Raw genomic sequence first — 14,482 nt, 5'->3', positions numbered from 1 at the left:
CTTCGTTACTCCTAGAAGACGTAAACCATAGTGACGACGAAGACAGAGCTTTGTGAAGAGAAAGTGTGATCCTTAAGAACCTGAAAAGAAAGTCAAGCAAGGTAAAAGATACTCTTGACAGCTGAAAATAGAAAAGGCAATAGCATAGTGTCTAGCTTTATTATGTTAAAATTGTTAACTTTCATTTTTTTGGCCTTAACGGTAAGCAGGATCGCAAACATTTCCTAAAAAACTCTCTAGTTTCCTTTTGCCATCATTCGTAAACAAACACTGTTTAGTGAGTTTAATTTTGTTTGTCTGATTTTTTATGTGAGTAAGCACTACTTTATGCTCTTTGTTATTGTAAATACTCATAATTCATTTCCTATACAATGCAGTGGCTGCGCGCAGTTTGCTGGGAAGAACTGACAAAAGCATAATTTGCCATTTTTTGGCCACCCCGGATCACGAACTGTATGGAGAGCACGAGTGTTGGGAAAAGAGGACAGTAACCTGGCCTCGTCTGCTTAAATGTAGGATTCCCAAGGACCCGGATGTACCCCAAGCCCCTTGCTGGGAGACTGGCACTAACCAGATGCATAAAACCATTTATTCCCCTGGTGGGGTGAATAAATCTCCTTTGAGCCACCAAAGCACTCCCATTTTTGTGTCATCTTAACTTTACTTTCCTCTTTCGTGATGGAAACAGAAAAATATGTACAGTACAAGTTCTTTTTATTTTAGTGCGGCGGACGCTAGTCCAGTCCCTGAACTCTCCCTTTCGCGCGCCCTTTATAGGGGTTAAACCCAGGCGTGCGAAGGGAGAGTTCAGGAACTGGACTAGGCGGACGCTTAAACAAAGCCGGGAGCGTTTTAACGCGTAAAAAACTAGAAAACTAGAAAATTTTTAAGAGTTTCCCAGACGTAACCATCACAACCATGGTTCTATGTTATAATAAAATGGCGAATGACAAGACAAGAACATTTTTCGGCCAAAAATTCTTATTTGTAGAACGGCGAATATTTTATTAAACATCCAGTGCTGTGCTTATTTTCAATAGATCTCACTTAAAAATTTCTTTGACAACCATGTTTTTATGGGGTGTACTGTCTCAAACTTGGCGGTTTTTAAAGCTTAAATTTCGGTTATTTTAAAGTAAGTTTTTGGTTTTTCCTGCAAAGTATATGCTATATCCTTTGCAGGTTTTGCCTCTTTTCATATTTTCTGACTTTTTGCAATAGATTTTGAATAATTTGTCTATTTCTATAAACTATTGACATACAGCATAGCGGGTCTAAGACGGCGGTTATCTATGCGCAGACTGCGCAATGTGTCCCCAACCCCCCGGCCTAACAACAAACTGAAAAAATGTACCAGATAAAGAACGGTCACACGCAAGTTTCTTTTATATGTAAAAATAATAATGAAAATTTCAGCCATTCATTTTTTCAATCCCAGAACATTTACAGCCAGAGCGCAGCGATCAAGACTTGAGAATGTCAGGATTTGCTACATGTTTTGCCTCCGTGATGTGCCTACTTGTGATCCTAACAGGACAAAGTTCAGCACTTTTTTGGCGACCAGCCCTCCCAACTTACCCAACAGATCCGAATGATCCTTATTATCAGGGTAAGTAAATTCATTTGTTCTAATTCACAAGAGTACTACAAATGTCTCGTGTAAAAGAACAGCTGTTTATTTTGTTGAAGTAATACTGTTGATAGTTTGACAGTAATGCCGTGTTCGTACAAACTTACTTCAGCGGTCCACGCCTCTTTCAAACCTTTACTTGACGTTGTTGAATGTTCAGTGTTCAATGTTTTGTAAAATACTACCATTCCGTCGTTAGAATGGATAAAGGCTTGTGTGAACTGTTAAAAAACGATGGTTCAGTGTCAACCATGAGGTTCAAAGGAAGTTCTGTGATCGATTTTAGCTTGACTACGATTTGCTGACTCCTGACAGTTGATTTGGAATGGCTTCCTGAGCGCGCGTTAAATATTGCAACATTCACCCACAAACAAAAAAGAAATTGAGATTTTCTTTCTATTCTTAAAAGGCATTACATACTGTTTGCGAAAGGCGTTTTCACAACAATCATCCCCGCGTTTGTCCTTAATAATCCTGCATTTTTATTTTCAGCTTTTGAAACTGTTCCTCCCCCGAGTGTCACTGCAAATAAGCTTATGACCAACTTCCTGGGATACGGTCAGAGCGCGGTCATAACGAAACGTTCATCTATCATTGAAGATATTGTAATAGTCTTGGACGGTTCTGGGTCGGTTGGTTCTTGCGAATTCAAGAAAGGAAAAGAAGCACTTAAACACATGATGACAACACTGCACAAGCCTGGATATGACTCGAAGTACGCGGCGGTTACCTTTGCCAGCTCAGCCACTGTCAGTTTCAAGTTTTTGCCATACACTTCAGCAGCCAATGAGATAACAAAGATATCTTATCCAAGTGGCTCCACTAACACCCAAGCTGGACTGGCAGAGGCAAAGAAACTGTTTGATGACCCTTCCTCAGGTATTCTTAATACAATATTTTACACAATGTAGCTTTAGGGCTTATCGGCTCTAATGAGCGCAACATGAGATGCCTGTTTGCTTAAGTTATTGGGAAAGACGCGAAAGCCTGGGCGAGATGATCATCAATATTTAGTCAGCCTCTGACTAAATATTGATGACTCTGACTCTGAAAAGGCAGTCACCTCCATGTCCTTCCGGTCAGAAAATCAGTTCCATTACTACGATTCCGTCACTAATACTTTGAGAGAAATCGACCTTTGGAAACTCAGTGATAATGTTTGCGCTTCTTTTTAGTGAATTGATTTTAATAATTTTAGAGACAAAGATAAGACCAAGTCAGACAACAGCTGAAAGCCGGCGGATAATTTTCCTGTGTTTACACTTAATTATACTGAAATGCTTGTGATAAATGTTTTATAATTTTTTTTTATTTTTCAAAGGTCTCAGTCCCTTCCCAACAAGAAGGATGGTTTTCCTTGTCACTGATGGTCAATCAAACGTCGATGACCATTTGACCATACCCAATGCCGACAAACTGAAAAACAGTGGAGTTGATATTTATGTGGTTGCTGTTGGAACTTACATTAACGGAATAGATGAGATTGTGAAGGTGGCTTCCTATCCACCAGATCAGTTCCTGTTTAGAGTTAAAGATTTGGCGGGATTCTGGGATATCATTAAGTTGATTGTAAAACAGGTCTCTCCGGGGAAATACAGCATCGTCAACTATGACCCTCCTTGTTAATTAAATGTGTGTATTTTTATATTTCCATGTTAGAATTTTTAGAACAGTGCTGTAAACAACTTTGTCTTATTTGCTGTTAACATTTACACAAAGAACTGAGAACAGTAGTGGCTTCACCCTAGATTTTATGTAGGAACTAATTATCTGTAGATTCGTATAGCCGCAGGCCTTTGGTAGTTGTTTTTTTTTGCGTTTAGAAGTGACCGGGTTCCATTATATCGATACTACTTTCTGGTAATCCCACAAAGGCAGTAATTTTAAATTTATAAATAATATTTGAGACCTGTAATCTTTACTATTCTGACATTTTGTTCGGTAAAACACTTAAAAAGCTACAAATAAATGTAACATGGGATTTAATTTGCACAGTATTGGTTAGGCATCTAGCATCATTCATAGAAACTCAGTCTTCTTTTAATGTGATCTGTAGCCAATAAAATGATACAAAAAGTCTTACCTAGTAGCGATCACATTAAACGTCTTTTATGATTTTATCACACAAGGTACCCGAGATGATTTCAAACAACCAAGCATTTATATAATGGCTAAACTTCGTAAATTTTTATGATAATTGTCTGGGAACATTTAAGTGAGTCAATTGCAATTGTTTGGTCATGTGACTTGACGTCTTCATGGTTTATGGAAATTTGGTAAGATTTGTTCTGGAAGCCGAGCTTTAATCTCAGCCTGGTTAACCGGATTGAAATTTCAGCCGGGGCTGAAATTTGCCATGTACTGAAAAACTTTTTATGTAATAAGTTATTGCAAAGATAAGAGTATTTTACAGTCCAAAATTCTCTGTTGCGAAATGGCTTAAGGTATCACGGAAGGAAAATTGGCATTTTCGTTCCAAGTCAAATTGTATGCAAACCATCAACGGTAACCCCAATAAAGTATATATTATCTGAAAGCTTATTGAATAAAGATTGTAATTTTGGATTTTGTTTTGATCATATAGACCATAATAAACAACGTCAGCATTTTGTTTGCAATTATGATGTTGCCCAACATTAGGTTTATTTGAGAGTACATTTAGGTGAGAGCCTAAACTTTTATGTGGAATTTGATCTACATATGTTGGTCTAAAAAACGGTGTCTCAGTTTTTTCTTTTCTTGCTCCATTAATTTTTTATGAATTTTTAATCCTAAAGAAGCCCTAAAAACGCCATTTTAAAGTATAAAAATGCTGACGTTGCTTATTATGGTCTATATGATCAAAACAAAATCCACAATTACAATCTTTATTCAATAAGCTTTCAGAAAATATATACTTTATTGGGGTTACCATTGGTGGCTCTCACACAATTTCACTTGGACAGTGCTTGGAACGAAAAGGCCAATTTTCCTTCCGTGATACCTTAATTTTTATGAAAGAGGGTCAAATATAAAGTTTAAGGAGATGAGAAGATGAGGAGACAGCAGTCTTGCACGCACTTTTGCATTGATGACCACGTAGTGGTTCCCAGTAAAATAAGCCGCACTGCATTTCTTAGTCAATGTTTACACTACGTATTTGAGACAACTAAAATTTAATTTAGTTTCAAAAATATTCCCTGCACCAAAATTCTCGTGCGTGCAACATTTGACGAGCGCGCATTTTATTCTTATAAAAGGGGTCAAAAATAGAGCTGAAACACTTTAAGAGTATCTTGCAAATTCATGTTTGCAGTAACGCCTCATGTTTTCCATGTTTTACAGATTTCCGTTTTTTTAAAGTTATTAATTTTTGTTTATTTAGTTATGAGTTACTTCGTTCAGTACATCTCGTTATTCTATTGCGGCTTGTTTATCTTTTGTGCATACTTTTAATATGTTTTTAGGCCCTTGACTTGTGACTATTAAAAACCATTACGGTTCACAATGAGCTTAAACGCCATGCCAAACAAAAATTTTAATCCTGGATTTTCAGTTCTACTTTGACCTCCTTTCATAACAATAGGCGAAACACGAAACATCCGTCATTGCAAACACGAGAGTTTTGAAAGACCAAGCTTCTAGCACAAACCTCTTGTGCGTGCACTGAGAGCACCTTAGTGTTTTTGCCAACCTTGATGAAACGAGGTCAAAGTGGAGCTAAAACAATGGATATTAGAAAAGAAGAAAAGATTAGCGTTCGAGTTCTTTGTGAGTCTCTAGTATTCAAGGTCCTTAATCTACTTATACGTTTTGTCAGGAATGAAGAAACTAACAATAGGTCAATCCTGCGGTATAGCAATGTTCTTACTTCTCAGCTGAGACAAGTTCAAAGTTGCGAAAAACTGTCAAACTTTACCAGAAATAAAACAGTCTCACGGAAGTTAAGATAGCTATTAAAACAACCTAGACTTCTAAGTGTTACCAAACCCATAAAGCGGTTTACAGCCAGAACGCTGTGATCGAAATTTGAAAATGTCTGGGTTGGGAAGAGTTTCTGCATTCATAATTTGCCTCGTTGTGTTCCTAACAGGACACACTTCAGCGTTTAGCTGGGGACCCATTGTATCTCCAAGTCTTTACGGTAAGTTCTTTCAGCACTGTACTTATCTGAAGTTCGTTTATTCACAACAGTGCTCTGATTTCATTGCTTTGAAATCACTGAAGAGTCATCACATTCCTTCAAGAGATGTTCTCGGTCTATGATTATATAATTTAAATGCTATCTTTCCTATCAATTTTGCTGATTGTAATTATTTTGGGGCCTATCCGCAACAGCAGTCATAACTTGAATTGTCCGTGACAAAACTAAAGGACAAATTTTGTCGCTACAATTTTTGTCAAACAACTTTATATCCCCATGCACTCAAACTGCCAATTTGTTACGAATCTATCAAATCTGACAGCACTTGTGTGGCCTTTGCTTTGCAGTCGTTCGAATTTTACGGCCCACAAATCCAAAGAAAAAACCTTTCTAGTGTAAGATAAGATAAGATAAAAACTTTATTACCGTGTCTGTGTGTTTAGCCCTTATGGACTAATTGGGGACACAATTAAAATACCTAAGATACTATTAATAATGCTAAGCTCGTTTGTTTATTGTTTGCGAATATTGTAGCAATTCATCACACGTTGTTTCTTTAGAATGTGAATGAATTCGCTTGAAGGTCAAGCGGCCTTCGAGGAAGTGATCGGTAAAGAAACTCTCTAGCGTTCTGCGACTTTAAATCTCACGAGAAACGGACAGATTTACGAAATTACAAAAAAAGTTAGAGTTCTAAATTCACAATGAAAATGAACATTCAGTTTCACAAGTCCCGTTTTATGGAATTGCTGTTCTTTATATATAGTTTCCCGATATTGTTCAGTTTTTACCCGAGACAATTTTTGGCGGTGGTGCGTTTGGAGATTTGTCCGCTTTGGCCAAAATTTGTCTAGTCGCAACAATCTATCCACACTTGTAAAGCGTTGTAATGATCGAAAATTTGTCTAATTAAACAACCTTTTTTCCTTTTCGCGGATATAGGCCCTTTAATGATTTGAATAATTTACCTTTCTTCGGGTATATTTTGATTGATTGATTGATTGATTAATTGATTGTTAGAGTGTTACATCGTTCGCAATCATGGAAGTTTATATTAAACCTGCGCTGTATTCGCACGCTAGTGGATATTAGGAAGTACACTGATTATCAACAGCGTTTTCAGAGTCTTCCCGCATGGAGTCAATCTTCTTTAGTTCTAACTTTTTTTGGCATTATTGTTTCTCTTACAGTCAATGACCGGATCATTGCCCGCTGGACGAATAATCTTTATTACGCTGGCAAAGTTTCGTCAATTGGAAAGGGATTGATACATGTTTTGTTTGATGACGGCGATAGGATCAGTCACAGCATCGCGGACATCTCAGCTGTTATTCCCGATAAAGTGTCTTATCATATAGATGTTGGTAGCCACGTCGTGACGACTTGGAAAGGTGGCCACAAATACTACATTGGTTATGTGACTGAAAAAGATGCCTCCAACCGCTTGAAGGTGACTTTTGACGACAACGACGAGGATTACTACAAAGCCAGACAATTGAGGATATTCCCGGAACATTTTTCGGCTCACGAAGGTAAGTCAGAGACCTGTCTTTCCCAAGGGAGCTACACTTTATTGACAGTAGTTTTGTGTACTTGTGTTCTATTTATAAATGCTGTAGTCTAATTTGAGGATTTCTATTGAGACGATACTAACTCGCCAGTATTACATATGTATTCAAATGCAGTTTTACCCTTCCCAAAAAACCGTGATGAATGTTTGCACCTCATTTACACACTGCACAACCCAAAACCTTGTTTGACGGTCAGGGCTCGATTGCATTATATAATTAGGAACTAATTAAGATTAAGTGGCATTCCCTGTGTTCCCGAAAGTTTTCTAGAACGCTATAATGTCTAAATCAAATCAGAATGCGGATGAAAGAGTATGGGAAACACAATGCTTTGGAACCCTTAGGAACACAGAGAACAGTTGCACAAAATCCCAATTAAGCTAAAGCTGCTTTATGCTACGGGCCCTGATCCAGATAAAACACAACATATTTTGCTAGGTATTTCTATTGAGTCCAATAATTTAGACAACAAGTGAAGTTCTTAAGTAAATAAACTGTAATATTTCGGTATAAGCTATACCATCAACAGACTAAGAAAATTTAGTCTTAGTCTGACGATGGTATAGAACTTCATTTGTTGTCTAAATTATTGGGTAAAAAGGTAAATCTTGCTTTCTAGCCAAGTGGCTCATCAGGCCGGAGCTTATCCCGGTTTCTGTATCATTAAACGGCTAGGAGTATTTCTACTCCCCCCTGGATGAGATGCTAGTCCATCGCAGGGTTACCCCCCAATGAACTTATTCGGGTTATCCTTCGTCCTTTATGTACTGATAATCTCATCGGGTATCGGGTACTGGGTATTTCTATTGATCATAACTAATATCCTCATTGTTTTTATTTCCAGTGGGCGCCAGAGTATTTGCCAACGGAACAGACGGTCTTTATCGTCGCGGATTCGTTACAAGTGCCACGTCCACTACCGTACTCATCAATTATGACGGTGGCGACACAATCACTCTGTACAAGAATGACGGAGCAGCAGTAATACTCGACAAGCTCCCGTGTTACAGTGACGTCCGGGCTGGCGAGCGTGTGATCGGTTTTTGGCCAGGACGAACCGGGTTTTCCCCTGGCGACGTGGTATACAAAAGGAATTTGTGCAGTATCAGCTGTTACAGGAAAGCTGCCTACCAAGTGATGTTTGATGACGGAGAAGTGCGAATCCAAGATTTCCACCAGATTCGTCTGATTCCTTGCACGACAAGTTCGCGAGGATAGCCACGGACGGCGAGAGCGAAGAAATAGAAATAGCTTGAACTCTGTGTGATTGAAACTTTAGCGAAATGAAACAATTTATAGATTTAGCTTGCAACTTACCCCTTCAAGGACGATACAGTTCAAAAAATATCCGCTATTGGAACCATTAGCAGGGCTGTATCCAGACTTTTGGCATAGACGAGGCAAGATCTGCGGTCGCTTAAAAGTTTAGTGATGTAAAAGAGTACACTGGGGTAACTGATTTTCAATAAATTCAATTGTTACATTTCTGGCTTTCTGACTGGCTCGTTACTTACGGCTTATCAGCTCTACAGTTTTTTGATAAAATGTGGCAAATGGGTGCGTGAATGTGTTCTTAGCTTCGTTGCAAAGAAAATCCTTACAGCTTTTATTTAATGGAAAATTCATGCTTTAATATATCAAATTTACAACAAAGGCATCTTAAATAGAACGAGAGTAGCAAACTGAAGATACTTTAGCAGCACGAATTAAAGTTTAGCTATTGATTGATTTTTTAACCGTTTTTCTAGTGGCCTGCCAATTTCAGCAGGGCCAAGGTTTCAAAAAACAAGTTTGACGATGAAGGAAGAAAACAAAGTCAGCCATCTAAAGCTTTGATGAAAAGTATTTTTAAACCGCTTGACAAACAAAAACTTTCTTGCCTTATAGACTGTTGTAATTTTCTTTAAATCAGTTCAGTGCGGTGATTTTCTGACAAGAATAGGGACTTTTACAAGTAATAACGTGTGACATGAAGCCATATTATACTGCTATGCGCCAAAGCCTGTTAAGATATAACGCGCTCTGTTATAGGAGCCAGATTTTCCCTGTAATGCCCACAGGTGTTATTATAAGCGATGATAATGCCCGGCCGACTAGCAAATTAAAACGCGGGCTATAGCGAGGCAAAAAGAGCCACATATTTTAAAAAAATCTTTTAAATTTTCGTTAGCTTGGTCTTTACTGGAAAAATATCGCTCTAGGTCCTTCCGGGTGGCAGAAAGATCTCTGCAAGCAGGGTGTCGTTCTCCAATAATAAACCGGAACAGTTGTCAGTACGTCTCCTTTTTAATTGATTGTTTACAAGAGAAAGGAAAAAGAGAAGAAAGCATTGCCTTTTATATAAAAATATAATTATATACGCCACCAACAGGATTATTTAACAAGTCAAATAAACGTTAAATATCTTTAACCGTAAATTTGTCCCCTATTAAAAGAATGACATCCCACCGGAAAAAAAGGAACAAATTGATTACGATGTGTGAAAGGGACAGTGTCACTAGAAGTCATCTACGTTTTTGTGTCAACTGTGCTACATGTAGAATTATAAGGGACTTACTGATCAACAAAATAACCTTTGAACAACAAAAGAAATGCATAAATTATTTTCCAAGTTGTGAATAAACTGTGATCAATGACTGGTTTTTAAGACATTTTCTTCCAAGAAAAAATTGTCAAACTTGAAAATGTCGACCCAACCTTATCAAGTTCTTAGCCATTTCTTTTCTACCAGTCTGTAACCTCACCACTGTTTAACAATTTCATGACTAGCACTGTACACTGTAGCAACGCCAGGCCACTATAAGTGGACTTTCAATTTACACCGACATCTTCATTGGATTTTAAAGTAGCACTGAATGTTGGTGACACTGCCCCTTTAAAACTTAAAAGTGTGATGAAAGAAAGAAATCGATTCTTAAAGAGGCCACGTCTTGGACGGACATCTTGAAAAAAATGGCCAATTTTTTTCAAGTTTGTCCTTCGTAATCTGTTTGAACTTCCTCAGTCGTAACTATTATTGTGTTTTGAGATTGATTTTACTCCTTTGGTGTTTTTCTACCTTAGCTGAAACTATTATATTGATGCGTCCTTCGATTTTTCTTTAATTAATAAAAAGATAAGCTGTTTGTGTTTAACTTTCTTCTTAAATGTCTCGGTTCTCCAATTTATCTTTCACGAATGTTATTGTTCCGACCGCAGGTGTCACGAGCCATCAATAAATAAGTGTATGTTATGTTTTTGTAAAGAATAAAGGAAAACAGAAGACATTAATAAAACAAGTCCGATTTTTCTTTACAGTGTAATTCACTACACAATACAAAACTCGATGAGTAATTTCCATGAAGAATCTGATTTGACATTATTTATCTCTTTCAATCCAAAAATGCATTTAGTTTGTACAACCATTCATCCGTTCTTACTGACACGGGAAATAATGTTAATAACAAAAACAAAAAATAATTAGAAAAGAGGAAGACATGTCACGGTGTTGACATTAATTACTATTTCGTTGCCTAACTCGTTAATTGATAGACGGTTATCATGATTTAACAAGGCTTCTAAAGTACTAAAATTTATTTCCTCGCGGAATACCGTGTAAATTCATGTCATCGTACATTCAGCAACTGAGAAAATTTTATCATGGTTGTATTTACTTCGTATAAGCATCTTTTAATTGTTTTCATGGTGATTTTCCGGATAGAAGCCTTAAAAAACACAGAGTTTTGTCAGAAGATGGTAATCAAAGATTGTACAGCTCATTTAAGTGAAATATTTCAAGCTCTCGAACAAAAGACTAGAAGCTTTGAAAAATGCGCAGAGTTCCAGGTAACATCTTCGAGGACCCAGGGGCAGTTGTTGGGGCAAAAACGACGTATACTCAGCAAAACTCGGAGAGACGAAAGTTTTCAAAAAGTGGTGAAGAAAACTTTCGCCGCTCTTACCTTTTGGCCGGGTTTACTTGGTTTAGCCCCGACTAATCAATAGCTAATCGATTTATTAGACTTTTAAGATTCTGAGTTGTCAAGGACGAACTATCTTGAAAAAAAAAATCGTTAATTCGTAATCCGTCATAATAATTCCTCAGTCAAACCATCCTTGTTAATTTTCGGTTTATCGGCTATTAAAAAAACTATCATAATTGTGACATTATCTATAATTTGAAACAAAATTTTGTATAAAAGATAAATTAATTGATTACTTCGCAATTCTATTCTATTTTAAACTGAATAAATTCATCGAAGGGTTAAAAAGTGCAAAAGGGTAAAAAGTGCAAAAGGGGTAATGATTCTCATATGAAGCTCTGAACTTCGGAAAAAATACACAGTAATCATTTTAACCAGGAACAAAGTCAAGTAATATGCTTTGTTTTGTTGCTGGTTCATTTCAGGAAGTCATAAACTGTCTTTCTGTTCCACGATGTTTTGGAGACCTGCTTGCGTCGTTTCGCTCTCTCTTGATTGCAACAGCGAGTTTGATGAAAGAAAGCAACTTGTGCCCAGGTCTGAAATACAGTGATTTAAAGAAATACGTGAAAGGTATTGTATTATTCTCCTTTCTTAACCGTTACTATCTCCAGAGTAGCATTAAGTGGCGACCTGGAGAACAGCTGCGAAGTAGAGGTAGACTAGAAAAATAACACTGTTACTTAATACAGTCAACTCTCTCTTAACGGACACCTCTATAAGGCGGACACTCCATAAGTCGGACACCTGGTTATGGTCCCTGCCGTTTTTCAGTCATTTTACTGTAAGAAAACTCTCTGTAAGACGGACATCTCTCTAAAACGGACAACGGACACTTTGAAACCGCCAACGGACAGGCACTAAAAGTTATTTTTTCGTAAATAATACTTCAAAACTTGTTATCGACATATAGCATAGCAGGTCAGCGCCTTTAGAATACCAAATTTACCAAAAACAATCCGCTAAAACGCATTACTACTCTGCTTAAACTTGTAGATTTAGTTTTCTACTTACAGTATCACCGTTTGTTATTAACAAACAAGTCGAATTTCTGATATTATTTTTGTTCCACCTTATAGGTTTTGCTAACGTAAGCGACTTAAACAGACGTGTATTCGTTGTGCATAGCCGTTTAGCTTTATCGTCTCAAAATTTCTGGTGTCACGTTACCTCGACTCTCTATAAGGCGGACACCTCTATAAGACGGACAGTTGGGGCCGGTCCCGACGGTGTCCGTCTTAGAGAGAGTTGACTGTAAATAAATTTGGCTGCCAGTCTTAGAAGAATGCAGCGCTGCGCGCCTGCTGGACATTTTCCATTTTTCTCCAGCCTCGCAAAAGCATCTGTAGAAACGACAGGGAAAACTCATTTTATTTGGAGATCAACGGATTTTCTTAGACAATCCTTAAAATGTTATTGCAAAGTCCGGTCGCTTCTCGGCAACTCTCAAAACAAGTGGAGGTGAATTTGACAATTAAAACCTGCAGCAATCAACTCTTTAGCTTTCACTTTCGCGTTCGTATCGAATAGCCATTTATCCCCCATTTATCCAGCCTGTGCTCACATTAAGTAAAAACAAAGGTTTCAATGAAAAGAGGCACGTTGGAAGAGCAAAAGAAGCAAAGCCACACCATTGGCAGTAGATGTTAAATCAGTGAGGTCTATTAATCACTTGAGTTAATTTACAGGTGATCCTGTGTACTGCAATGACACCAACGTACATTACGATGAATGTGAACGAAGATGTATGTGCTACAATGGAGAACTTTTATTCTGTCATCGAATCAGAAAAGAATTCACAACTATGAATTTTGAGGAGCGACAGCGATTTGTGCAAGCTTTCAAAACTGCCGCTACTAACCCTATTTACAGAGACGAATACAGAAGGATATGCAAAGTTCATTCAAGGATGCCCACTAAACTCCTCCATCACATGCCTCAGATATTTCTTCCATGGCACAGATGGTATTTGCAGGAATTTGAAAATTTACTTCGTCAGATTGACTGTCGAGTAACCATTCCTTACTGGGATTGGAGCAAGGACGCAAAGCACTGGGCCCGAACGACTGAGGTCAGCGACATTTGGAATCCAGGTCCTCACGGCCTAGGAGGTGACGGAATTTTGCCTAATGGTTGCGTCAGAGATGGGCCTTTTAAAGACGGTGTCTTTGCCATACCTGAAATGATCGGGGAAGGATGTTTAAAAAGAAATTTTAATATCGCATGCCCTCTTCCAAGCAAGGAAGAGATACAAAAGATGACAAACGAAGAAAATTTTACTACGTTTGAAAAGTATATTCGCGATAAAATTCATCCAGCATTTCACGATTGTGTTGGTGGCCATATGCTAAAACATCACTCTGCTTCATTCACGCCCGAGTTTTGGATTCATCACAGCTTTATTGATAAACTATGGACAGATTGGCAGATAAAAAGAGGAAACCACACTTTTGAGTATTTCAACAACGTTGAATTCGAGATGCCACTGAGTGGGCGGTTTCCATGGGAACTGCTTGATAATCACAACTTGCCTGGTGAAATTAGAATCACGTATGAACAGCCGGAAGGTACAGCTTCTGACGCACGGCTAGAGAACTTTGTTTGATAAATGTGGCTAAGAAGAAGATGCTAAGATCCTTGAAGGAATGAAAGATGTAGTTCAGTAATTATCACTTCAGCAATCTTAGTTTTGGTTAAGTGTCCGTTTGTTTATTATCACACAAAGAGAGATCCCCGAGATTCTCCGACTTTGAAATAATGGCACGCAATTCTCCGACTTTGTCGATCATAACACATCTGTTAATGGAATATGTAACAACAACAACAGCACTTTATTTTTGCAGTCTGTATTTTATCATGATTTTAATTAGGAGGACTATACATCCTCGTTAGACAAGGAGTTTTCTTTACTTTATCTTAATTAACATTGTATCGATTCTACTTGCTTAAAGTATATCTATATTCAATTTAAACTGGTGTCATTTTTACATTTCTTGGTTTCTAAATTTCTAAATTGTATTAGCATTTATATGTCGATACTTCTCTATTTTGTCCCTTATGGACAATGGGTGCAAAGGAAGATCAACATCAACTACGATAAACATGTACCCAATTATGTAGAAGTGAAGTCTGTCTATGAGCAATTAGAGCCCGGAGGGCAGTAAAAAGACTGAAGCCTTAGCTTTTATGTAGTTTT

The 14,482-nt window shown here is 37.7% G+C and overlaps 4 protein-coding genes across 4 annotated transcripts in view; all 4 read left to right on the top strand.

Annotated features, from left to right (window-relative positions):
* LOC144643847 (uncharacterized) overlaps window positions 1-14,482 on the top strand; it is a 158,983-nt gene that overhangs the window by 36,769 nt on the left and 107,732 nt on the right. The gene's annotated exons all lie outside the window — the stretch shown is intronic.
* Window positions 1,510-3,884, top strand: LOC144642254 (complement factor B-like). Its single transcript, XM_078501235.1, has 3 exons — window positions 1,510-1,609; window positions 2,123-2,509; window positions 2,952-3,884. Exons 1-3 carry the CDS (start codon window positions 1,510-1,512, stop codon window positions 3,254-3,256), a joined length of 792 nt encoding a protein of 263 aa, XP_078357361.1. The 3' UTR covers window positions 3,257-3,884.
* Window positions 5,459-8,807, top strand: LOC144643866 (uncharacterized). The gene is made up of 3 exons (XM_078503254.1): window positions 5,459-5,753; window positions 6,944-7,285; window positions 8,169-8,807. The coding sequence occupies exons 1-3, from the start codon at window positions 5,645-5,647 to the stop codon at window positions 8,540-8,542; spliced, it is 825 nt and encodes a 274-aa protein (XP_078359380.1). The 5' UTR covers window positions 5,459-5,644; the 3' UTR covers window positions 8,543-8,807.
* Window positions 11,057-14,226, top strand: LOC144643856 (tyrosinase-like). The gene is made up of 3 exons (XM_078503242.1): window positions 11,057-11,149; window positions 11,712-11,859; window positions 12,975-14,226. The coding sequence occupies exons 1-3, from the start codon at window positions 11,057-11,059 to the stop codon at window positions 13,889-13,891; spliced, it is 1,158 nt and encodes a 385-aa protein (XP_078359368.1). The 3' UTR covers window positions 13,892-14,226.

Source organism: Oculina patagonica, chromosome 2, assembly GCF_052425735.1.
Source record: "Oculina patagonica isolate OP01 chromosome 2, crgOcupat, whole genome shotgun sequence".
Classification (NCBI taxonomy): domain Eukaryota; kingdom Metazoa; phylum Cnidaria; class Anthozoa; order Scleractinia; family Oculinidae; genus Oculina; species Oculina patagonica.
This window is presented reverse-complemented; position numbering and strand designations above follow the sequence as displayed.